This window comes from Melanerpes formicivorus, unplaced genomic scaffold (assembly GCF_026170545.1).
Source record: "Melanerpes formicivorus ecotype bairdi unplaced genomic scaffold, bMelFor1.0.p_v2 SCAF_13, whole genome shotgun sequence".
NCBI lineage: Eukaryota > Metazoa > Chordata > Aves > Piciformes > Picidae > Melanerpes > Melanerpes formicivorus.
In genome coordinates, this window is record NW_027142365.1 from 106,130 (window position 1) to 128,453 (window position 22,324).

At 42.1% G+C, this 22,324-nt stretch overlaps 1 protein-coding gene across 4 annotated transcripts in view; it reads right to left on the reverse strand.

Annotated features, from left to right (window-relative positions):
* The window catches only part of VIPR2 (vasoactive intestinal peptide receptor 2), a 40,693-nt gene extending 19,028 nt beyond the window's left edge, over window positions 1-21,665 (reverse strand). For 2 of the 4 annotated variants that reach the window (XM_068145736.1, XM_068145735.1), the window contains exons 1-4: window positions 21,318-21,664; window positions 18,345-18,447; window positions 4,967-5,074; window positions 3,237-3,334 (exon numbers count right to left, since the gene is read on the reverse strand). In XM_068145736.1, coding sequence (XP_068001837.1) covers window positions 3,237-3,334; window positions 4,967-5,074; window positions 18,345-18,447; window positions 21,318-21,368 — 360 coding nt within the window. In that variant the 5' untranslated portion in view covers window positions 21,369-21,664. Of the gene's footprint in view, window positions 1-3,236; window positions 3,335-4,966; window positions 5,075-18,344; window positions 18,448-21,317 lie in introns of all 4 variants that reach the window. The other 2 variants (XM_068145734.1, XM_068145733.1) reach the window with 2 other exon arrangements.
* Window positions 21,666-22,324: the final 659 nt, after the last annotated feature.

Genomic DNA, 22,324 nt, shown 5'->3' on the forward strand with positions numbered 1-22,324 from the left:
TTTAAGAGCAGGCTGGATGAGGTTCTGTCCAGCCTGATCTAGTGTGGGGTGTCCCTGCCCATGGCAGGGGGGTTGGAACTAGATGATCCTTGTGGTCCCTTCCAACCCTGAATGAAACTACGAAACTATGAAACTGAACAAGTTTGCTGCTCACAGTCACCGCTTATATAATTCTCTAATTTACATATTGTTCATTTATTATTTTATTAATCGTTTAAAAATATACCAGATCTAGAGACAGACTGTAGAGTCTCCTTAAGTTTTGTCTTGCCTGGGAATATTCCTGTATAGGAAATATGTAAATTGTTTGGTGCCAAGTATATGAAATTTGTATCTATGTTTAGTCTGTGTTGCCTTTGCTCACTTTTTCCATATTTTTGTCCATCTGCATTTCAGAATGAACTGCTCACTGCTCCTACACTTGTCTCCTTCCCTCCTTCCTGTCCTATACACCACACCTATTACACTTTCCTAAATCAAGAACACAGAATCAACTGATTTACAGACTTCAACAATCCACAGATATCTGCTCTGAGCTTGACAGTAACTGTCAGGCAGGCTGAATGTAAAAGGACTCCTGTCGCTTCTTCCCACTAGGCAGAACAGAAGAGGTTGTCTTCCTCTAGAAGAACACCATAGTATTTAGAATACTGTTTCTGACATTCTGTACACTTCATGACCCCTCCCAGAAATAGTCTGACCAGAAGCAAAACAAGAATTGTGTGTACTTTCAGTCCAACCTAATGTCTGTCAGCATCAGCAGGACTGAATCTACCTGCTGGCCATTCATTTGCCAACCAGACGAACATGAAATAGCTACCTAGAGATGTAACTCGGCATAAAAACTACTCTGACATTACCTCAGCACTGACCATGGTTATTTTTTTCAAACTAAGCAAATAAGAAAGAATTACACAATCATCATACAACACAGATTTTTAACTGTGCACTTGAAATTCCCTCTTTCAGACCACTTTACTGGCACAGTATTGTCATGGCCAGAAAAATTTAATGAGTTAGAATTTTCTACTGATCAAAAATTAACCCTGCTTGACAAACTATTGCAAAGCTAAGTAAACAGTACTACATTTGGAAACCATTAGATCAAAAATTGCTATTAACTTCAAAAACAAGCAAAAACTTTATGATTAGCATGAAACACTTTATCAGGCTCAGCATCAAAGAGGATGCAATCATACTGCAACTTAAACTTCCTGTATGAATGTAAACAGAAGTGTCTGAATTTGCCTGTAACACCTCTATACCCGCTAGTGACTCAAGACAACATTTGGCAAATGATGTTCTGAAATGATATGTTTATTAAATATACACACAGTCCCCATAAAGACAAAGGATTAAATTTGTATTGTGGTAGTTGAAAAGCAAGGAATTAATTTAGAATAAAACTGACTTAGTTATAGCTTGCATATTTGACAGCACTTTGTATCTTGCATAGCACCATTTAGAAACAAACTCCTCATACTGTATTGCTGCAAATGAAATAGGCAAAGCAATACCAAATCTAATAGCACATAGATGTGATATTCCTGCAAGACTGGAGTGCGAAGAAGGCATGGATTGACCAAAACTTAATTTGAAAATAAACTGTATTTTAATAAGATTTCACACCCATTAGGTATCGAAAACTCTCTAGATTTTATACCTGTAGTTCAAGCATAAACTGATCCAAGACATGCACATGAAACTGCAAAACCACCATGAAGCAGAAATTATATGACATTTTCTGCAAGTCTAACAAATGGTACTTTCGCAGCTGCAGCAAGAGCAGCTGGCTTCTGAAAAATATTCACAATTATCTGAGCAATACTGATTCCAAAAATGAAATCCTACCATTTCATGTTTTGAGGATAATACTCAAATTACAACCGCTAAACTAAACTCAGTGCATACTAGGCACAGCAAAAGTCAGTGGCTTATGATCTGCAGAACAATTTTATGCAAAAGTTTGCAGGATCTGTAACTGCTTTCTAGACTATACGGATCTAATTCTAAAATGTTTACTCTTTCTTTCTGGCTCCCTAATGTTATCAGGTATTAAAACCCCCATACATGTAAGAATAAACTTGATTAGTACAAGTTTGTGTAATTAGTATTATCTCCAACACATGTTTTGCAGAATCTGTTCTTACACACACTTATGTTCTGTCTTCTTAGAACAGGCACCACTTTTTTTCTGCTAATGTTTCCTTTAAAATTAGTTTTGTGTTACTTTGATTAAGTTCAGGATACAGAAGTCTTCTGTTTGTTTCACAGAATAGTCAGCATAGAAACTCCCAGGCAAAACTGTTACCCAGTGGAGCTTTCTACCTCAGCCTCGGTTTGGAAGGACCTCTAGGGGTGAGAGGACAAAGCACTGAAGATTTTTAAATACAGAAAGAGGTGGCAAGAACTGTATGTTTTAGATAGAATGCCAGCACCTCTCTGTAAACCAGACAGAACAGATCTGCTAGAGCTATTGCACGATAAAATTCCATTCTAAAATCCAGAAAACTCAGCCAGCCAAGTATCTTTATTTGTGAGAGGAGTCTGTCTGTTCATGATAACAAGTGTTTTACTGGCACCATAAACTCATGCTTGCAAACAAAATTGTGCCATGTTGGTCTCAGCAGGAACACAGAAAACAAGTAAAAGTTATGATGGGAAAAACACTTCCCTCAACAAAAAGAAAATAAATACTATATGCCGAGTGAAAGCATTTTTTTTCTACTTATGATGGTGTATTCAAGATACTTTGATAACTTTCACTTGTAACAACTGACACAATTTAAAGTCCAGTATAAAACTACATTAATTCCAGTGACCTAAATTCATTCTGTTTTGCTCACAAACACAAAGCAGCAATCAAGTGGTGCATGTATTACTAACAGATTTTCACAGTATTAGAATTTGCTATTATAGACATTTTTAGAAATAACATCATGCAAAAATACACCATGCACAAGCCGAGTAACACCGCAACAGGAAAAACACAGATACATTGCTGCAACTATCTACTTTTTAAACCCTTGAATTTCAATTACTGAGTTTTATGTTTGTATTTTTTATCTTAAAGGACATTTGAAAACCAAGCATATGGGAATCAATGCTGCCAAAAATTATTACAGAGGTTCACTAGTTCTGATAGAGTAAAATGGGAATTAGTAAGAAGCAGAGTATGTTTGGTAGATAAATAAATAAATAGCACCTAAATAAATAGAAGAAGTGTTTTTTCATACCTTATAATCATCTTCATAGTCATTATATCCACAAGAACTTAAGATGTCAGGAAAAATGTCTGACCATCCACTACTCGTACAATTTTTGCTAATATTTCCTGTAAAGAAAAAGTTCAGACTTTAAATTAGAAAGATTCAAAAGTCTTCTCATGAACAAATCCTTAGACTTTGTCACTCTCTGTTACCACCCTGTATTTCCTAGCACTCCTGTTAAAGCACCCAGACATTTCCCTTCATTCATTCTACTTTGGCTTTTACTCTGAGTTGTCTTGCACTAAACAGAAGTAATTCCAATTGTGGTGACAGGCTTCTCCAAGAAGAAAACAGGCAGCTATGGAAAAAGTAGTACACAAGAAAATTATAGCAAACAATAAAATGGAAGTGATCTTTCAGTCTTGATGCCATGGCCAAGTGAGATGGAGCTGTAACACATCATGGGAGTTTCAGTTCTAAATGTTTATTGCAATCCTTTTAAAGGAAAATTATAATGTTATTGTAATACAAGATACTAAGACCTTTTCAGTACCAAACACCTGAACTCCAAGGGAGCGGGCACACTCTAGCTTTTGGCAAATAGAGAGAAGCAGCATGATTTAATTCAGATTTTGAATTTTTAATATTTATTATTCTGCCTTGTCTCATGGCAACATCTGAATATCTTCATTTAAGTCACAGCATCACAGTATCACCAAGGTTGGAAGAGACCTCAAAGATCATCGAGTCCAACCTGTCACCACAGACCTCATGACTAGACCATGGCACCAAGTGCCACATCCAATCCCTGGAACACTTTTACAGATTTCAGAAGGTTTAGTGAAGATTACACATACTTTTCCCTTCATAAACTGTTTAGGCTATCCATGATAAATTAACCAAGACTCACCAGCTCCAGGAATAAAAAAAAACTTGTTCCTCTGTAGATTGTTTTAGTTATCTATTTTTAACTGGAACAACACTTAATCAACAGTTTTGACAATAAAGGTATTTTATTATAACCCAAGTTAGCCTCAGTGTTAAAAGTAATATTGTTAAATAGCTCTCCACAGAGACCTCAAAAGCTGATCTAAATCACTGTGGTAAGTTTTGCACCTTTCAGAAGCTCACTCACATATGTAAAATGCTGTATGTGCATCACCTGTTTTTAAAACTCCACTAACAAGCCAATTTGAAAAATTAAACCATTGTGAAGTAGTGATGAGGTGGTGCAGAAAAAGATGGTAGATGGTAGACTTAAAGCAGTTGAATGCTTCAGTAGTCTCAGACATTGATGAGCTCTTTTCAAGTTCCATTAAAAAGTAAAAGGTTTCATAGTAACTACCTTAAATTATAATAGTGGTAACCTCTAGGTATCAGGTGTTAGTGCTGGCTCAGTACTCTCATGAAGGTGAGATAGAGCTCCCACTCAAAGGACAGAAGGAACAACTTACATGTGATCTACTGGCAGCTGTTAAAGGTATCACACAGATGCAAGTGCCTTAACTAACACAAATAGGTATAAAAAGAGCAAGCAATGTTTTCAGCCTTGAAGAGTGTTACTACACCAGATTGGTGTTTTGTATGTGACTCCAAGGACACCATATGGCCCACAAAGACAATTAGTTTGTCTTTTCATGATCAGTTAATTTAAAATCTATTATTGTAACTCTTTAAAAAGAAAACATTTTTTAGCAATATTACATTAGAAAATACCAAAAAAAGGCCCAATAGAAGTACACCTTAAAATGGAATACCTGGTTTGCCAGAAAAAAGGCTAAATACTTTTGGACAAGGGACAGTGACAGTCTCTCCAATCTTCGCAGGACGCCAACAGGTGATGTTATCCCAAACTCCAACACATCCTGAAACAAAACCAGCAGGAGTCAGCAGGAATTTCCCCCTGGCGGGGTATGTCCCAGGTGCAGCACGAAGCTAGTGGCATTGCATTCCCATGGGCCTTGCTTTCCTTTGGAAGACATCTAAGTGGGATCGTTGGGAAGAAGCATCTTTGGTGTAACAAGAATGGGTTTCGGAGATGAAAAAGGATGATAAGAGGATTACAGAGTTAATTCTGCATTTGGTTTCCTATTCCACAGAGGCCTCTTTATACAGTTTCCCAAGGAAATGCTATTCTGCAGGAGTCACTTGCTCATGAGGGCTGGGTCTTTCTTCACTCCTCTTAGGGATGACACAGCTCTAAGTGCAGCAGCCATTCTATAATTCTGTAAAATGATGCCAAAACTAAAGGATTACTCATGGGAACACTTCACAAAGTTTATCTGTGACACATAAAGCCTCATCCTTCACTGCCTCTTATGCTGTATCAACTTCCAAAGAGATATGTAATAAATGTATTAATCACTTGTGACCTCCCACATCCAACAATACAGACATCAAAGCCTTTTCTTGTGAAGCATTAAAAATCTCCAAAGATGAAGATATTATAGACTCTGTGGGCAACCTGCACATACAAAACATCTTCCAGGATGAATTTCTCTATGCATCTAATTAGGATTTCCTTTTCTGTAGGTTTTCAATTGTGTCCTGCTGTGATTCTTACGCTTTTTTTTTCTTTTCCCATCTGAGAAGAGCCTGGGTCCATCTTCTCTACAAAACCACCAGGAAGATGAAGACAGCAATCAGATCACTCTTCTTCAAGCTAAACAAACCAACTTTCAGCTAGTCATTATATATTGCATATTCCTGTGCTATCTCCATACCCACTGCTGAGCTGATTAATGATCTTCCTGTATGCAGGAGCCCAATACTGGTCACAGTACTCTGCTGAAATGCAGTCTCAAAAGTGTCAAGGAGAGGTGGACATTGCTTCTTTTGATCTAACAGTTTGTTAATGTAGTACATCTCTTTACAGGTGCATTGCTGCCTCATATTTAAATTAATGCATTTCTAAAGCAGACTCCTAAAATGGGCTAGTAAAACTTTGTCCTACAAATGTCCATTTCTTTCCAAGAGAGCCTGTAGTTGTTAACCCAGCTGCAGAATCTAAGCTCTAGCCATCTCTATTTACTCCAATCAATTCCATCCTTACTTGCTTAATACCATATGAACTAACCTCAGCTTGTCAAGTTCTCCACTTACATGAATAATACTTACTGTTTTGTTTCCTTTAGTAATTCTGACTCCCAGAACAACTGTGGCAGTTTGGGCTGGGTGCCTCCTGCTGCTGCCACACGGGGTGCACCTCTGGTGCCCCGAGTGTACAGCTCAGTGGGTGGACACAGGAAATAGCACATTTCATTCCCATAATGTCCTGCTCCCTATGAATCTATCAGCAAGGTCTCACACTTCCTCTTTCCCCTTGCTGCTCCCGTGGGAGATGCTCCCCATATGGTAACAGAAGGGGAGTTATCTCAAGGCCTCTTGGGCCTGGCTAGGCCTAATACCAGGAGGAGAAGGGGGAAGGGCAGTCTCAGATCTGGCCAGCTGAGATTAGCCTAACAGCGGAAGGGGGGAAGAAGGAGCCCTGGGGGTTTTGGGTGTACCCTCAGGTAGGGAGAAGGGGAGTGCTAGGTTTCTGGGTATGCTATAAGGGACTCTGTATGCTTTGGGATCTCTTTTGTCACTGTGCTTGTAGCTATCTGTAAAACATTCACTGCTTTTCCATTTGAACTTTCCATCACTTCTGCAATCCATTTGTGTGAGTCTCATCATTTTTCTGCTCCGGTGGGAGGCAAGGGAGGATCTGCCTCAACCTGGGACAACAACATATATGACTCCTTCCTTTAGCCTTACCTTAGGGTAAGGGGGACTTACTCAGGAGCAGAAACAGTGAAAGTGATGCTCTTTCTATCTGTATTCTGCAGCTGGCTGAGAAATTCCTGTTCCCATGATAATTCACTCATGTCAGGTTTCTGGTCCTTACCTCCTGAATGTGTGTTTGTAGCAACTGACTCAGAGTGTTATACTCTCTGAATTCCATAAAGTCTCCTATTTTCCTTGATGATCATGCAGAGTTTGTCCATTCTAGTCTATAGGCCCCTACAGCTGGTTCATCTGTTTCCTTAACAAGTTTTATTCTATGCTGTTCTACCTGTCTACTTTGTACTCCATTGTAGCACTTGTCTTTTAGTGTTAGTAGTAATATCTCTAAGATGATGTTGATTTAGTCATCTGTACATAATTGTAGAGGTTTATGTCTGAGTGAGTAATCTCCATAGCCTTTGAAGACAATGGAACTTAAACATGCTGAGGTGCTCCCCAAGCTGCAGTACTAGATCAAAATCAAGTCCAGTTCTCTATGATGAAACACAAGGGCTTATGCAAAATCGGAGAAGGTTTATCTCAGCCAGTTCAGGTCATGCTTCATTCCAAATTGATTTCAAGCCAGAAATAACATCAACAATGTGGCATACAAGTAATCTGCAAGACAAAGAAACTATTTTCTTCAACTGCCAGCACTCAGAACTACAGTGACAAAATGAAACTCTTAAGGCTTTGATGGATGCACTGCCTGAGCCAGCATAAACAAGCCCTGGAGTAGACAAGAAAAATTAGCATCTTGTGCCACTTCAGACCTTTTTAGTTCATACCCATTTCCACTAACAAGTCAGAGTTGAGATGAATCATGAAAGTATTCCTGCACACCCATTAAAGCTGGTGCACTGCTGAAGCCTGATGTAAGTACAACTTTTAACAATACACACTCTATGGGATTTCAGATCCAACCTTTCCTCATCTCCTTCTGTTACTACAGATTTTTTGATAATGTCACCACCACAGATACTTTATGCAGAGGTGGGATAAAATTAACAAGTCTGTCCTTACTACACTTGCATCACTTTGTCTCTTCCATCTCAAAAGTCTCTCTTTTGTACAGCAGGAGTTTAACTGCGCACAGCTGAAACCAGCAATTAATTCCCCTCTGATCCTGGAAATTCAAGATGTGTCACAACTGGAAACTTTGGTGAGTTTCACAGATCTTCAAGTTGATACTGCTCTTTACCCACAACAGCATCCCTTTAGAAAAATATATGCAATATTGTCAGAGAGTGGAAGAGAATGATTTAATTAATCATAGAACTTTGAAAATTGGCCAGGTTCATTACTCACAACAATTTCCTGTTTCTCCACAGTGACTATAGAGCAGCCTACAGCATTATAAATACCTACACTGTCAGAAAATTAAGGTGTGATAAATGCTGCATTAAACGTGTCTCTTTCTGCACACAGAATATCTAACTCAGTCAAGTTTGATATTCTGCTCTCTTTCCACTACTCTCTGTCCAGTCATCAGTTCAATCAGTATTATGATTTCTGGACAGTCATCCATCACTGCTGCATTTCATAAAAACATTAAGCATTATTCTCTGGAAATGTTACCCATCTACCACATACAGATGCCAGTTTCCTAATAGCTCCAAAGGACATTAATCAAAAGCACTTTAATTTTTAGTTTTAAACAAGGGTTTATGTTTTAGTTCTAGTAACTATTTACCAATAATTCTACAGAAAACATCCCACATTTTACATGAAATTTAAATTGTTCGAATATTTCATGTCTGCAATTTTATTTGTTATATATTAAAAAATATTTTAAGTACCCATTATATTCATTAATGGATTTATTCTCTACGTTTGCATCCCACTTCACTAGATTCATAAGACTTGAATGTATTTGTCCTTTTACTTATACACACACACATAGAAACAGTCCAGCTCTTCATTTGTCTTAGCTTCTCAACAACTTCTGCACATCACTTTACCACACACTTTACCTTCTTCTATGCCTATTAATAAATTTAGCAAAGGAAAAGAAAAATGAAGTTCTTCATCTCTACTTCTGAGGTGTCTAGAAGAATGCTCCTGCACCCTACATACAATAATATCTTTTCAGTCTTTTAATTTGCATCATTTATTTTTCTGGTGTTTCTCTTGCAGCATATCCCAGGAAACAACTGATCCTCCCAAGAAACCTTTGCTCAATGGCTTGCTCAAAAGTGTGGCCATGGGGACACTCCTCTACTGTTTTCCCCCCCTGTTCCTCCAGACGATGTTGCAGATGCTATTCTTAGCACTTAGTTTGTTTGAATTCTTGGTCTTTAACACTTGTAATGCATTTGCAGACACTTCATAATGAAAGGAAACATAACAGACTATAATACTACATTTTGCTTCTCTTTTTTTTTCAGTTTATATAAGTACTGTCACCACACTGAGCATCCTGCTAGCTGAAATTCAGGCACTGAGCAACAAGTTTTCTTAAATACATATACTTTTTCATCTGCAAAAACGTGTCGTGTGGGTTTATACAGGAAGGGTTTTGCTTCTGCCTGCATTTCCTCTATGTATTAACCACCAGGTGGCACTTTGCATTTGGAGTTTTAAAACTGACAATTCAAAGAGAGGGCTTGCTTCCTCCAAACCGTCTAGTCCTACCTGATGCATGAAAGGGAGAAAGCTTTGGAAGTTCACCAGAAAGTTGCCAGCTAGTCGAGGGGGGTTTTTTGTTTTGGTTCGGTTTTTTTTTTTTCCAAATAGGGAATCCTTTGGATTTTTGCACTTAACCTGACAGAGCACAAGCAGTACCATCTCTTACAGGCAATGTTTCCTAGACTGTAGGTCTGAATGCTGCAGCATGTCACTTAGGCTCTGCGTATGGACTGAATTCTTTCTGCATTTTTACACAAGTAATACAAAGAAAGGAAAAGGAGGGACTGGAGAAACAGCAAGCTAGAGAACTGGAAGCAAAGCAAACAAATGGTAGAACTACTTAAAGTGTCAAGAGGAGTCTGACAGTAGCAGAAATACTGTTGCTCCAAGCTACTTTGCTGAATTTATTTCCTGTCTGCTTTAGTCGGGGTCCTGAATGCACTGATAGCTCTTAATAGCCCTGAGCAGCCTCAGCCCTTGCCCAGGGGCTCTGGTCTTGGCCTTCAGTGATGCTGCCGGTGCACCTGATTTCAGCTTTAGCACAGTAGTGCCAGTGCCTGCCACTGCCTGGGCCCTGCTTGGCCATCTCAAGACTATGTCAAATACTGGTTCCCTGCAACAGGGTGGACCCTGACCCCCCACCGCCTGCAGGTTAGGTTCTCAGCTGTCCCTGCCCAAGGGAGAAGCCCGATGTTCACAGCTAGGGCTGCCCCTGGCTGCCCTCCCAATGCCTTGGCAGAGGTGGGACAGGTTCTGCCAGTCCCTGCCTGCCCACAATCCCCCAAACCCCCCTTTGTAGCCGGCAATCACATGAAAATGAAAACACTGGCTGAAAATGGTCAAGAAGCAGCTCCAATGTGCCTATGTTGAAATTTATTAGGTCATATTCACCTAAAACATTTGCAGTTTGTAGGTTTTCAAAAGCCAGTCCTGTTACCAGGACTGGCAAAAATACTGAGATTTCTAAAGGGATTAATGAATTTTCCATTGGATGAAGCATTTCAGAAGATATGTCTTATTTCCTTTCTGAATCGCAGCTTCCCATCAGAGAATCAAAGATCTATAAACCAATTTGATACAATTTACATCTTCTTAGGATTGTATAAGGAAATACAGAAATTGCCAGCTACAAACTTCAGGGGGGGGAAAAAACAAATAAACAAAACAAAGGTAAAAAGGTTTCTGAACATAAAACCACATTTTCATCCAAATTTTCTGCAAAGTAAATCCTGCTTTTCAATTACTCAAAATGCTCTTTGGAGACTAGACCATTTATGTTTGTATGACTACAGAGCACTCTAATTTTGCCACAAGAAGATCATTTTCTATTATACTGCAAATATATTAATGGATGCCCTAAGAGGTACCTCCATCTCCATGTGGCCCCAGTGCAGACATGCTGTACATTATTCAAATACACCATTAAATATCAATCTGCTATTCATACAACCCCCACCACAAAATATTAAAAGTCTCTAAAAAGTATTCGGACCACATACTTATGTTAGGTTTCAGTGTCTAACCCATGTGCTCTTTGTGGTATTAGCTTAGGCTTTTTTTGTGCTTTGGAATTCCAAATGCTTCCTCATGGCCTATGAACCATGAATGTCGTGAAGAGCAGACTGCCGTGTTCACAGCTGCCTCTATCAGGACTCACGTGTAAAACTACACATGGCAGTACTTCTTGCAGAATCTACTGAAAAACACAATGAGCTCACTTACGGCTGCATACTTTCCAGGTTCCAAATGCCATTTATTAATGTCTACTGCTGATTTTCTATTTGCATTGGAGGGGAATCAGAAATTTCAATTGTACCAGTGATGGCATGTTCTCTCTCTTCTTTCCAAAACAGTTTGTTATTGTCAGGCTTAGTAACTGTTATTATGCAAGATATTTGAATGAGGCTGATCAGGACAATTTCTTTGCTGCCACTGCTTTTCTCCTGTTGGCTATTTTTCAGGAAGTAATGCCTTTCACTCAAGATTCCTGTCACCTGGTCTCCTCAGAAGATAAGCCAGTTCTGTCTCTCTTCACTCCTCAAATAATTAAATATAACTCTTTATATATTTATTTTTTTCAGATATTGTCAGCACTATAAGGATGGTCATCTTTATGTGGTGTCATAGAATTGTTAGGGTTGGAAGGGACCTCAAAGATCATCTAGTTCCAACCCCCCTTGCCATGGGCAGGGACCCCTCACACTAGACACTTCAATTAGTGGAAGCCAAAATAGAAAAACATTCGAAGGAGACCCTTCAGCTAAAAAAGCAGTACCACAGACACTGAAGAAAGCTAAAGTTTTTGCCAAGGGCTACTGGTGCTGCATGAAAGGAAATTCCATAATGCCACTATCTTGTTTACTTCTGCCTTTAGTGCTACCTCAGATAACTCTAAGCAATGCTGCAGTCTGAACCACTGACTCACAGAAAATACCTGCAAAACCAAATGAGAACTTGTAGATGACCTTAATGAGATTGGGAACATTAAGAAAAAAAGGAAGCTTAAGGAGGTTCCTTTTCAAGTAGCAAAAGAAAGGCCTCATCTGGCTTTGTGTAAGTGTCCTATTGACTGATGTAGAGAAGAGAACAATCATCACAGTGAATTAGTTATGCCAAAGTCTTCTTGTGTGATGGGGGGGGTGGTGTAGGGGATGGTGTAGGCGTGGATTTGGAATGCAAACCAGGCACCTGTCCTTCTGGAGAAGTAACCTTAGTAGCAGAGGTTCCTTGGATAAACTAACTTTTGGACAAACTTGCCATGAGTCCTACATTGAATGTTCATCCCACTGTGCTGAAGACCTCGCAGAAAAATGTGCTTTAGTCCATCCACAAGATCATGAGCTCTATGCTGCAGTCACCGAGTGACCTCTACTGGCAGTGTCATTTGGGAGACTGGATTATGTAGCAACATTTGTTCTTCTTGCCTTAAATTTATGAGTAAGAGCATCATTTTGGTAGTTCTTTTTAAGTCCCCACCACCAGCTGTATTATAAAGCCTCTCTTTTGAGTGGCTTATGAAACATCTTTCAAAACCCATTTCTCTTTACATTTGCATCCCTTCCTCCAAGTTAGAATAGAATAGAATAAACCAGGTTGGAAGAGACCTTCAAGATCATCGCGTCCAACCTATCACCCAACACCACCTAATCAACTAACCCATGTAACCAAGCACCCTGTCAAGTCTCCTCCTGAACACCTCCAGCGACGGCGACTCCACCACCTCCCCAGGCAGCACATTCCAATGGGCAATCACTCTCTCTGTGTAAAACTTCCTCCTGACCTCCAGCCTGAACTTCCCCTGGCACAGCCTGAGACTGTGTCCTCTTGTTCTGGTGCTGGCTGCCTGGGAGAAGAGACCAACCTCTGCCTGTTTACAACCCCCCTTCAGGTAGTTGTAGAGAGTAATGAGGTCACCCCTGAGTCTCCTCCTCTCCAGGCTAAGCAGCCCCAGCTCCCTCAGTCTCTCCTCACAGGGCTTGTGTTCCAAGCCCCTCACTAACTTTGTTGCCCTTCTCTGGACTCGTTCCAGCAAGTCAACATCCTTCCTAAACTGAGGGGCCCAGAACTGGACACAGTACTCGAGGTGTGGCCTAACCAGTGCAGTGTACAGGGGCAGAATGACCTCCCTGCTCCTGCTGGCCACACTGTTCTTAATGCAGGCCAGGATGCCATTGGCCCTCTTGGCTGCCTGGGCACACTGCAGGCTCATGTTCGTCCTACCATCAACCAGCACCCCCAGGTCCCTCTCTGCATGGCTGCTCTCCAGCCACTCTGACCCCAGCCTGTAGCACTGCATGGGGTTGTTGTGGCCAATGTGCAGAACCCGGCACTTGGATGTGTTAAATCTCATGCCGTTGGATTCTGCCCATCTGTCCAGCCTGTCGAGGTCTCTCTGCAAAGCCTCTCTACCTTCTAGCAGATCAACTCCTGTCCCCAGCTTGGTGTCATCAGCAAATTTACTGATGATAGACTCAATGCCCTCATCCAGATCATCAATAAAGATGTTAAAGAGGACGGGGCCCAGCACTGATCCCTGGGGGACTCCACTAGTGACTGGCCGCCAGCTGGCTGTGACACCATTCACCACCACTCTCTGGGTTCGGCCATCCAGCCAGTTCCTAATCCAGCTCAGAGTGCTGCTGTCCAAGCCATGGGCTGACAGCTTGGCCAGGAGTTTGCTATGGGGGACGGTTAAGTTAAGAGGTCCTAGTCAAAATTAAAAGTGTCTGGCACATAGGTCTCTCAAAAACATATTTTGCAAAGTAGATTTCATGTTTTCATAATGAAGTACTGTTAGAACTTTGTCATAGAACCCTGTTATAAAGCCGACCAACTGAGCTTTAACACTTATTTTACCATAAGAATAAAATAGAGCAGAATAAACCAGGTTGGAAGAGACCTTCAAGATCATTGCGTCCAACCTATCATCCAACACCATCAAATGAACTAAACCATGCAACCAAGCACCCCATCAAGACTCCTCTTAAACACCTCCAATGATGGTGACTCCACCACCTCCCCGGGCAGCCCATTCCAATGGGCAATCGCTCTCTCTATGAAGAATTTCTTCCTGACATCCAGCCTAAACCTCCCCTGGTGCAGCCTGAGACTGTGTCCTCTTGTTCTGGTGCTGGCTGCCTGGGAGAAGAGACCAACCCCCACCTGGCTACAGCCTCTCTTCAGGGAGTTGTAGAGAGCAATAAGGTCTGCCTTGAGCCTCCTCTTCTCCAGGCTGAGCAACCCCAGCTCCCTCAGCCTCTCTTCATAGGGCTTGTGTTCCAAACCCCTCACCAACTTTGTTGCCCTTCTCTGGACATGTTCCAACAAGTCAACATCCTTCCTGAACTGAGAAGCCCAGAACTGGACACAGTACTAGAGGTGTGGCCTAACCAGTGCAGTGTACAGGGGCAGAATGACCTCCCTGATCCTGCTGGCCACACTGTTCCTGATGTTCAATAAGAAGTTCAATAAGAGCAAGTGCAGGGTCCTGCATCTGGGTCGAGGCAATCCCAGGCACAAATACAGGCTGGGCAGTGACTGGCTGGAAAGTAGCCCTGAGGAGAGAGACTTGGGGGTGCTGGTGGACAAAAAGCTCAACATGAGCTCTCAGTGTGCACTTGCAGCCCGCAAAGCCAATCAGATCCTGGGCTGCATCAGGAGAAGTGTGGCTAGCAGGTCGAGGGAGGTGATCCTCCCCCTCTACTCAGCCCTGCTGAGACCCCACCTGGAGTACTGTGTCCAGTTCTGGAGCCCCTATTACAAGAGGGATGTGGAGGTGCTGGAACGTGTCCAGAGAAGGGCCACAAGGATGAGCAGAGGGCTGGAGCACCTCTCCTATGAGGACAGACTGAAGGAGTTGGGGCTGTTCAGTCTGCAGAAGAGAAGGCTCCGAGGAGACCTAATTGTCGCCTTCCAGTATCTGAAGGGGGCCTACAGGAAGGCTGGGGAAGGACTTCTCAGGATATCAGGTAGTGATAGGACTAGGGGGAATGGAATGAAGCTGGAGGTGGGGAGATTCAGGCTGGATGTGAGGAGGAGGTTCTTCACCATGAGAGTGGTGAAACCCTGGAATGGGTTGTCCAGGGAGGTGGTCGAGGCCCCGTCCCTGGGGGTGTTTAAGAGCAGGCTGGATGAGGCTCTGTCCAGCCTGATCTAGTGTGGGGTGTCCCTGCCCATGGCAGGGGGGTTGGAACTAGATGATCCTTGTGGTCCCTTCCAACCCTGAATGAAACTATGAAACTATGAAACTATGCAGGTCAGGATGCCATTGGCCCTCTTGGCCGCCTGGGCACACTGCAGGCTCATGTTCAGCCTACTGTCAATCAGTACCCCCAGGTCCCTCTCTGCCTGGGAAGTGAATAAGAATTCACTTTTCATTTAAATGTGAACAGAAATGAGTCAATTTATTCAATATTTAGAATTTTTCATTGTAAAATAAGAGAGAAAATTGCAATAGGACAATTTTGTTGTGTTTTCAATTACTTTTATTAAGAGATTTCTATTTTTCGTACGAGAAGCCATGGGTAGAAGGTAAGAATTAATCTACTGGTTTTCCATATGGATCCCAAAATTAACAGTTCTTAGGACCTATTTAGAATACAGTTCATCTTCCCTCAGAAAAGTTAAATGCTTGCAGCTAAGGCGCATCCATACCTTGGGTGTCAGACTGTAAGAGGAAAGAAGAAAATAAATGCGGAGAGAAGCTAATGCAGTATTCATAAAATATACAATTTGATCTGCTAGAGAGCTCTAGACAGAGGAAGGCATTGCCACAGATCTTTGAAGAACAGCTTTCCTCCCTAAATGGAGTGTAAGGCTCTCCACTAATGGGAGACTATGTACTAATACATGAAAATTCCCCCAAAGGGTAGAAAGCAGGAGGGCCAGATTAAAAGTTTGACATCGCCAAACAGACAGAATTTAAACAAACTGGGTCCTGTGGTTTTAATATCCTTAGCATTGTTCAAAGGATATTTACAAAGCATTTATACATTGCCTTGTAAAACACACTACTGCTTTATTAAGCCATGAAGTAAGCAAGTTCTTTGTAATCTTCATAGCGATTTTAGGTGCACTACAAAAATTACACAGTTAAAGTCTTCAGCCTGTGGTTCAAGGTGGCTCGGGTAAGATGACTGTAACATCATTTTGTTATGTTAAAAAAACCTCACCATAATCACCTTTAAATCATCCCTTTGTGTCTCCCTAACTGGGAGCTGAGTGCAGCTTTGTTTCCAAATTCAAGCCAAGCCCTTCACTAAATTTCTTAAGACAAGTAGCACATGCTACAGTTAGAAAAGCATTACAAGGGCTGCATACCCACCCTTCCCATTCAGAAAAAAAAAACCAAACACAAACCAAACAAACAACAAAACCCATGATTTGTTAAATTATCTTATTACATTTGAAGCATTAGCCATTACACGCTTTAGGTGTTTTAGGTGTGGAGCTAGGACTTGGACCAGTACCAGCTTGACAATTTTCATTAGTAATTCTTCTTTATCAACACTCAGAGTACCACCGTGACAGTCTGCAAGTCTTACATCCTTGTATTAATACAGACGGCTTATTAGGAAAATAGGGACAGAGAGAATGGGCATTTCTGCTAGTGCAAATTTAATGTAGGCTTTCATGAACAGGTTCTTGCTATCTACAACATATTCTTCACGTACCTGCAATATGAAGCATAGGATAAATTCTCCTATAACATTAAATATACTATTTTTAAGAGTTCATTACTACAGAGGCTTTATTCCAGTATCCTCCAAAATGATAAACTCCCTTATTTTCAACCAGGCATTCAATCCAATAAATCCTTCCACTGCTGTTTTATCAGTACCTGCAGGGCTGAATCAACACTATCAGACATACCATCTCCTTCCAAGACATGAAGTTGTTCCATAGCAGTTTGACCTCAGGAGACACTTCTTTTCCAGTGAAAAGAGCATATGAAGAAAACATTGACAGAAACCTTTCTTCCCCTAGGGAACCCAAAATAAAACAGGTGTGCATCACAAGCACACCATTGAAGCAGCTTGGCACCTGGACAGAAAAAGTGATTCTTGAAGAAAGCTTAACTTGCAAAGCCACATAATAGCTAATAGTGAATTTATTAATTCAAGATTTAATTCATTGAGATGGGCTAGTAATCATTTCTCCATCTGGCTTCACACTCGTATTACTTGTGTAACAGCTGTCACTTTTCACCACTCAAATAAATAATCTAAATGTAGATTAATTATTCAAGTAAGATTTTGCCTGAAGAGATATTAATGTAAATTCTTCACTGTTACCATAATTTGCCTAATTAATGTGGATTAATATAAAGGAGAAATTAGAGTGACATATAAACTGCCTCTGATCCTTTTCATTACTTTATTGCATAAAAAGTAGTATCAGAGTATGGACTGAGGGAGTTACAAATTTAAATTGAGAGGTGGAGAAAGCATCAGGTGTTGGGATTCTTGTTTATGCTGGAAGTGCACTACAGATACCACCCCCTCACCACTGCTGCCTCTCCCCTCCACCCCCCTTCTTCAGAGCACATTCAAAACAGAATTAATATGAATAAAACAAATACACTATGTATCAGCTCATTCAGCCAAAGGAAAACAAGTGCACTGCAAGCACTGTGGTGTTGCAAGGAGCCCAGTTACCCTAACACAATACCAACCTGGACTGCTACATCAAAAAGCAAGTTTAGGGCTTTGTAGAACTATTTGAAATTAAATATTTCAAGTGACTAAAAGACTGTTTAAACAACAGAAATTAAATTATTAGTCTTAGATATGGCACTATTTTGTAACAATTAAAATTGTGTATTGAACCAAAAGACATTCAGTTGCATTTCAATGTAAAATTTCTTTCCCTTTTACATAAACCTTACTGAAATCCAAGGCTCTGAACTCTTCCTCAGACTTGTTCTTTCTGCTGATCCTGTCATCAGCAGCCTACAGCCACTCCTGCCAGTCAGAAAATTCTAGTAACAACAGTTTAAACCATGAGAATGTGTTTGCTCCAATCTGGTGTCCCACTGAGTATGTGCGTAGTGCCTGGCACACCTCCCAGCATGTTTGCTTCATCTGTACTTTTTATGCAGAACCTGCATAAACTCTAAAATATGTAAAATTATAAGCACAGTACAGACAAATATGGCAACTGCAACCACAACAGCAAAGTAAGTAAAGGGAGAAAATCTTGAATATTCCAGTTGTCTCCATGTTACAGTTTATAATTTCTTACCTCTGTAGTCCACTGGCTTTGTGTTCTTTAGAAGTTCCATGCACCTTGTTTCCTCCTTGTGAATTTCCAGATGAAATCTGCATTCTGGATGAACACCATTCACCTGTGTTAAATTTACAAACAAGCCAGGGTCTTTCAGCATGAATTACAGTGTTTTGTGAAGGGTGTAACTAACCAGTAATTAAAGCCACAACAACCTAGAACTGGTTTTGCCCAAGTCTGTGCTAGGCATTTGACACAGTCATTGCCCATTTTAACTTCTCACATCAACTTTTCAAAATGAAATGGTAAAATAATCTGCTAGAGCATTCTCTAGCTCCTTCCTGTAGCATTTTAAGGCCAACTGTCTTTAATCAATTAATTACTATGACATATTTAACTTTCTGGTGCCTTCATCAGTATCTTTTTGTGAAACCTTTTCTCCCTCCCGAAAACCCATGAGCTAAACAGAAGCAGGAAAATTAACGCATTTACTTTTTTGATTTTGTATTAAGTTATGAAGCTGAAAGTTTAGTATGAACCAAAGAACCTGAAAGACAATGAAACTGCATTCTGACATGTTTATTTTGCTTTTCTTCTCTTATCCACCATGCCTTTGTTGTTTGTTTTTCTTTTTGTCTCCTGAGGCCCCCAAAGCATGATTGAAGCAAGTACCGCACCCCCCATCCCTTAAAAAGGAAAGCACTATTGCCTTTTCTCATTACAGCCCTGCTCCAGTTCCTTTGTTTTCAGAAAGTGTTATTTATGTTTACAGGAAGAGACAGGGATGTAGCAGTATTGGGGAGAGGGAAAGCAAACGAGAAAAGGGGGGGAGGGGGAAGAACCACAAAAAAAAAAAAAAAAACCAAATCCAAAAGGCCCCCACCCCCTGAGAGTTATACAGAAGTGAGCTGAAATCAGAGTGGAATAGAGAAATACATAGAGTTCCTAACAGCCTGCATGGGAGAAATGACTAGTGAGTGACAAATGGGAAACTAAAAAATGTGGCTTGAGCTGAAAGATCAGTGAGATTAGCTCATACAAAGTACCATTATAATAAAATAAACCAAAACGTGGGTATGCAGTATATCAGTCATCCTCACGCTTGTGTTAACAAGGGGGATCTCCAAGTTCCTCTTTTATCACGATCTTTCTTAGGAGACAGTAACAGAATTTGGTAACAATCTCTGATTCATGGAACTATATTTTCATAATGGCAATGCTTAATTAAGCTGTGATCATGGCCCCTGAGTTAGGTCTGAGAGCCTGGTCGTTCTGCAGTCTCTGCAGCTGGGCAAGCCACTTGCACAGCTTTTAAAAATTCAGTGTAATAGCCATAAACATAACAGCAGAACTGTTAAAAAAAAAATAAAAAATTCACAAGAACCTGTTTCTTCTCCCAATGTCTCATTTCACCATCTGAATCTGACTTCCTTGTCCCTATCTTATCTCTATAATGGTTATTGAAATTATATGTTCTCAGGGCATATTGTTTTTCATTTTTTAAATGAATTTGTACAGGTCCTTATCATAAATTAGAATTTCTAGCATTTACAATAGGAAGTTCAGAGCTATACTGAAAACATCTGTGGCTTGTTATGCATTATCCACTTCCCAGATAGTTCCCATGTACAATTATGTCCCGTGTATACGTAACACTTTAAATTGGATTTTTCCTTTCCCATAGTGGTTTGTTTAGATTTTTTCTTCCAACTGCAAATATTTGCAAACTGAAAGTAGATCTCCTACTCATCAAAAGTTATTGCAGTTACTGAGTCTTAGAAAGTGTATTCCAGTAAATGGAAACATTAACTGAGGGATAAATCAAATCAGCTACTGCAATTAAGAAACTCAAAGAAGTGAATTTTCTCTCTCTCCTACTTCCAAAAACTGTCCCAGTATCAGTGATCTAATAGTAAAGATTAGTTTGAGAAGATAAATCTGTTAGTACAAAGGTAAACATACATTACTTTTCAAACCTAGGATATATGCCAAATCACATGTGTGCTTCTACCACGTACGCCTGCTTCGTTCAGATGCACCTCACTGAGAGATTTAGGGCTCAAAACTACGTGGCACCGACCATCCCGAAACACATCACGAACCCCAAAATGGATTTTGAAGGGCACTCACCACATCTGACGGCTAGTACTCATCCATCCTTCCCTGGTTTACCACAGGAAGGTTATCCTTTGTAATACGGGACGATGTGCATTGTAAAGGTGCACAGTTAGCTACAAATCTGGCACTTTACATTCACCGTCGGCATAATTTCCTTTCTCTCAGAGAAAATGATCTTTCAAATTTACGGGGGGGGGGGGGGGGCGTGGAGGGAAGGAGGGAAAGGGTAGACGCCGTAAATTTGAAGGCTTCACGATTCTGAATGCTTTTCATGCTGTTATCTGGTTGCACATATCAAAGAGAAATCAAGCCTGCAGGTTTTTTCCCTGCGTTGCAATCCCCAGCGACCCTCTAGACCGTAGCAAGGCAGCCCTCTGTTAAAAGTCGGCAAACTCGTGGTGGTCACCGGCTACCAGGGAAATCAGGGGGCAACCAGTCACGCGGTGATAGTCGGCCCGGCGCCAGCTGCCCTCCGCGACGTACCGAGCCCTGAACTTCGCCCGGGAATGAAAGGCTGCGCCCCGCGCCTTCCTGCGCCGGGCGGCCAGGAAGCCTGTCCCGAGACGCGTCGGAGGGGCGATGGGTAGGGAACCTGGCGGGGTCTGAGGGGCCCGTTCCCTGCGAGTCTGTCGCCCGAGAACAGCCGTTAAGCGCGACGGGTTGCAGTCACTTGTCTCCTGAAATCAGGGCGGCGGGGCTGCGGTCTCCGCACCTGCTACAGCTACGGCGGAGCTCCCAGCTCCGGGCAACGGGGAAAGCCGCTACCTCGAGGAGCGGAGCAACGGGAAGAGGCAAAGAGATCACCCTGTCCACAGCCTGGAGGGGGAAGTTTTATCCTTCTCCAGGTCTGGGGGTGAGAATAAGGTGACTTACCAGCCCCAAACTCCAGCAGACAGAGAGGAGAAGGACCGGCAGGTTCCTCATGCCAGCGAAGCACCGGGGCCGGTGGGCTCCGCTGCCCCCTTTCGAAGGCAGCAGCCAGGAGCCGGTTCCCGCCGCGGCACCATAGGGCTCGGTGTCCGCCGGGCTGTCGGGGCGCTGAGTCGAGCCCTTAGCCCACCGGCGGAGCCGCCGCCCGGCGGCTGTCGGCGGGTACCGCACCTGTTCCCAGCCGCCTGCCGCTCGCCTGCCCTCTGCTCCGGCGTCTGCCGGCTCTCAGCCCGACGCTGCCACCCCGCGCTCAGCTCCTCCCTTAGACCCCGGCTCCCTTCCCTTTCGCTTCTTCTTAGCCCCGCTCCCCGGCTTCCTTTTCTCCTCCTCCTTCTCCCTGCCGCGGCTGCCCGTCTCTCCCCCCAAGCGGTGCGAGTCGTTCTCGTTAGCCACATGGATGCCCACGCCCATCCCAGCATCTCACAGGTGCTCCCCGGGCTGCTGCCGAGTTGTAGACGGCATTTACCGCACTCAACCTACTTCGGGGTGCTGGAGAAGACTCCTTTTCGCATGCATACACGTCCAGAGGGGCCTGGGTGCCCATCCTGATGGTGTACCAGTGCCAGCACTGGGTTGGTTGCCTTTCGCCCGTGAAACCATCAAGATAACGAAGCAGGGTTCCCCCATGTCAGACACACACGAAAAGCCAGACACCGAAGGAGGGTAAGTGAAGGGATCACTGGCAGGATGAGTCTCATCAAAGGGCAGCTGACAGCTATATTATAAAATAGGTCTTTACCCCAAGCTGATGTTCTTGGTGTCTCAACAGAGGACAGACAGTTTAAGCAGCTCCAAGTTATTGCCTGGCAGTTTACATGAGGCACGGGTCTTGGTTTTGCCTCACAAGGCATATTGACATTCACGTTAGCCCGAGCCTTTTGTTACAGAAACAGCAGAGTATGTGCTAGCTTTTAGCTGAGAATAAGAATAAATTAGAGTCATGTTTACTC